Genomic DNA, 4233 nt, shown 5'->3' on the forward strand with positions numbered 1-4233 from the left:
TAGAGTAACTATATATAAAAGTAGAGTAATTATGTAATTACACCATATAGTAATTACATAATTACTCTATGATGTAATAACATAATTACTCTACTGGTATACATAATTACTCTACTTGATTCTCACATTTGGCACGTTAATTTTATTTATATTTGATCCAAACTCTATTTTCATTGAGAAATTTATTATTCCTTCACAATTAGAAAGGACTGGTAAATTCACTTGATTGATGCAATGTTTTCTAATTCTGATTTCATAAAAAGCCAAATAAACACGATTCTTGAAGGAAATTTTGACGAACCAAACGAACCCCAATATTCCTCACTTAGTTTTGTGTTTAAAGGAAAATTTAAAAGTTTCTTCATTCGCCTATCTCGAACTAGTGCATGCTCATATCACTATTTTAATCCTTCTAGCTTTGGCCATTTTGGCCGGCTCAAATACACAATTTTGGTTTAATCTTTTCTCTTTGTTTTTAAGATGATTTGTTTTGTTATATAGCTCTCACACAGTAGAATAATAAACTCAATAAAGATAGTTATATAAACAATAATTACATATATTATTGTCGTAATTAATAACTCTCAAATAGTAGAATAAGAAACTCAATAAAATAGTAATATAAATAATAATTACATATATTATTAGTGGTAATTAAGAAATCCACGATGTTTCACATAGATCATTACTTTTTTTTATTTGTAAGTGCTCATACAATATATAATCTGTTTTGACTATCAAGAGTCAAAATATAAATATTTTTCTTAAACGTAATATTATAAATATTAACGTTAAACATGTTTTACTTGCATGTTGTGAACTTGCAAGTAACGTTCCCCGGATTCCCCGAGTTTGCCCTCAAGAACCGAAGGGCCGTCATGAGTACTTGGCGTGTGGATCCTCCCAATAAGGCCGCATTTAAGCGTCCAACAACATCTAGAGGATGGTATGGGAATTGGAGACTGTTGTAGGAGTTCAAAAGTGCCGTTGTACTTTCTCTTAATAGTGTTTTGTAAGGATCCCCTCTACCCATCATACTTCCTCGTAGGGTGATATCATTCCCGTATTTCTGCGCAGCCAACGGTCCAAACACGAATGAAACTTTCAAGTCAGGGGTTAGCACCCGCCAGTAACACTCGTACTCTGGCATCATCCACATTCTGTAAAATAAACGTTATTTTTAGGGTGCTAGTGTCTATAACGTTCCTGTCTATCCAAACCTCAAGGTATTATACATATATATAATATAACTCAACATCTGTAATTGTTGTTGAAAATGGGTTATAGTTATGTCAGGTTGGTCGGTTAAAACGTTGAACATGAATAGGAAACATATCTAACTATCTATATAATTGTCTATAATAAAATTCTAGATGTTGCTCTCAGGTTGTTCCCCCCATTCTCTAGAGCCACCAGATTGCTTAATTTATAAATTGAGGCTTCTCATGCATTTGACCCGAATTCGCGGGTATGGGTCTCACCAAACCCGGATAGTCTTTAAATGAGTTATAACATCTCATTTATTTGTAAAACTATTTCATAAGCAAACAATAATTTTCACGGGTCATGGGTCTCTTCAAACCCGGATAACCCTTAAACGGGTTATAACAACTCATTTATTTATGAAATAACCCCTTAATTATCAAAGAATAATTTTTACGAGTTATGTGTCTTACCAAACTCTAATAGCCCTCAAACGGGTTATAAGATCTCATTTATTGATAAACACTTTCATTATCAAACCTTAATTTAATTTATCTACTTTACATGTTCTTCGTTGTTGGTTTATCATCTCCATCGTCGGCTAAATTCCAATACTACCCACCATCGTCAACTACATCAACACCTCTTTTTTCATTAGACATATATTTGTGTTCATGTTTATACATTTAAAAAAATCAACATGCTCGTGTTCGTTTATGTTTGTTCGTTAAAAAACTTAAACATTTCAACTGATAAAATCCAAACGTTAATAAATATAATAACAAACTAATACATATGCATTAAATTAAAACAAACCTACGTTAAAAATTAAAATAATTATCATAAAATAGCAAAACGATTAAAAACAAAACTTTAAATAAACTACAGTAACACGGGAGGATCAAACTAGTATATATATATATTTGTATCCATTAAATCAAGCCTAACCTAAACATAGATAAAATCATTAAAAACAAACACACGGTGTTTAACCGACTTATCTTTAAAAACTTCAAATGATCGAGTTCACGAGTTGGGGTTGTAATTAAGCTGTAAATTAACTTGTTAAACGGATAGTAATGCTGTAATAAATGGGTTCTATAGGTCAGTGAGTTGACCTGACCATTTAATTAACAAATATCAAAAGGACTACAGTCTAGTGAATCATGGTGTTCCTTCCCCTATAAGGTTAACGGTTCTTTTTGATTAGTGAGCTTTAGTATAAATTTATTTGTTGGTCGTTAAAAGAAAAATTAAAAGCCAGTGATTATACTTAATTACCGGTATGGGCAGGCCGAAGCTTCCAAGAACGACACTGGTGGCAGCGGAGGTAGTTTTGGAGGCTGAGGAACAGGTGCCGGGTTGGAGGGAGGTGGCGATAATATTGGTGTTGGTGTTGGTGTCACCGGATTGGGAGAAGGTGAAGGTGAAGATGAGCGTGGACAGTTGGACATTGGTTGGGCAGGTTGGGAAATTAAATGATCAACGGTGTAAATCTCTGTATCAAACATTTGAAACACTAGATTCAAACTTTGAGCAGGACCCGCAACTGCCTGACAACCCTGCCCATCACCATAAACTTGAGCCCGACAACCACTCATATCCGGTGCGCCATTGAACCGCATTATGTAGTTCCCTATCCAGTTTGTGGTTTCTTCGCTAATCACCTTCAGTTGCCCGTCCCGCCCCGGGCAAGAAATTGATACTTTTATGCCTTTAAAATGAATAAAGATTTAAAACAACTTTCAACATTGGAATTAATACAAGAGACAAAACACCATTGAAGATGATTTGGCACCACGGAGGAAATTAATAATAATAATAATAATAATAACAATAACAACAATAATATTATTTATAATGGGGAAAGTTAACATACAAATGAATTTAACGTGGTAATTGTGAGAATCAAGTAAAGTAATTATATATACAGGTATAACAATTATGCAATTACATATGTAATTGCATAATTGTTATACCTGTATATATAATTACTTTACTTGATTCTCACAATTACCACGTTAATTTCATTTGTATTTTATCTAAACCCTAGTTATAGTAATCTAAGAAAATTAATCATAAACACAAAATTCCATTTCACCATCTAAAATAATAGAACTAGCTACATAAACTATATATTTTAACAAGTAAACCCATATAACAAAATAAAAACGTTAATAACTATATTAGGAGGAACAAATCGTAATGATAATCTAAAAACAAAAACATAAATAATGTGATATCATATCGTCCTACTTTAGTCCAGCATATTATTGTTGTTCCAAGTCTTATACCCCCTTAACCAACTGAGCAACCAACTGAGCAGTCCAACATATTATATAACTTCTATTAATGGTTTTATAAAAAAGATAGGTTGATTTGTACATCATATGTTGCTCCAAATGTGTACTACTTTAAGGAGAAAAAAAAAGGAAAAAAAAAGGAAAAAAGAAAAGGAAATATTATTAATTTCTCAGATGATCATATATAATGATTTTAAGAGTTAATATGCATGTAATAGAAAAAACTCAAATACCATAATCTCTAGATAATGATAATATATACTAACCAATTAAAGGGTAATCAAAGAGTGAAAGTTTTCCATCTTTGCACCGGTCACAGAAGACCGAGCCACTAACCATGGCATCTCCATTGGCTCCACTTATGACTACACAAAGAATGACAATGGTTGTGACAAGACCCAGACCCATTGTTCTGACCACACTCATGAATCCACTTAGCAAAAGCTCAAATATTCTAGAGAGAGATGAAAAGAGATAGTTTTAAACGTGAAGTTGAGGGTAGGAGGAGTTAATAAATGAAAAATTGGTGTCATATAACTCTCTCAACTGTCCTACAATTAATGAAATCTTGAAAAATCATGTAAATGCCGACCCTTTTCACATGCACAAATGGACGGATCCATAATTCACATTTTACAAGCTTTATTGCATAAAGTACAAGGATTAGGGTACGATCAAATCTTTAAAAATCATGAAATCTTAAATAACTCTTTTAAGCTATTGCCGT

At 32.6% G+C, this 4233-nt stretch overlaps 1 protein-coding gene across 1 annotated transcript; it reads right to left on the reverse strand.

The window, feature by feature from the left end:
* Positions 1–714: 714 nt before the first annotated feature.
* Positions 715–3965, reverse strand: LOC143596165 (uncharacterized). The gene is made up of 4 exons (XM_077075011.1): positions 3773–3965; positions 2624–2917; positions 2485–2590; positions 715–1166 (listed from the first exon to the last, which is right to left on the reverse strand). Exons 1-4 carry the CDS (start codon positions 3930–3932, stop codon positions 803–805), a joined length of 924 nt encoding a protein of 307 aa, XP_076931126.1. The 5' UTR covers positions 3933–3965; the 3' UTR covers positions 715–802.
* Between the last annotated feature and the right edge of the window lie 268 nt (positions 3966–4233).

Source organism: Bidens hawaiensis, unplaced genomic scaffold, assembly GCF_021521415.1.
Source record: "Bidens hawaiensis isolate Kalapana, Puna unplaced genomic scaffold, B.hawaiensis_p1.1 tig00046136_1, whole genome shotgun sequence".
In the NCBI taxonomy this organism is placed as follows: domain Eukaryota; kingdom Viridiplantae; phylum Streptophyta; class Magnoliopsida; order Asterales; family Asteraceae; genus Bidens; species Bidens hawaiensis.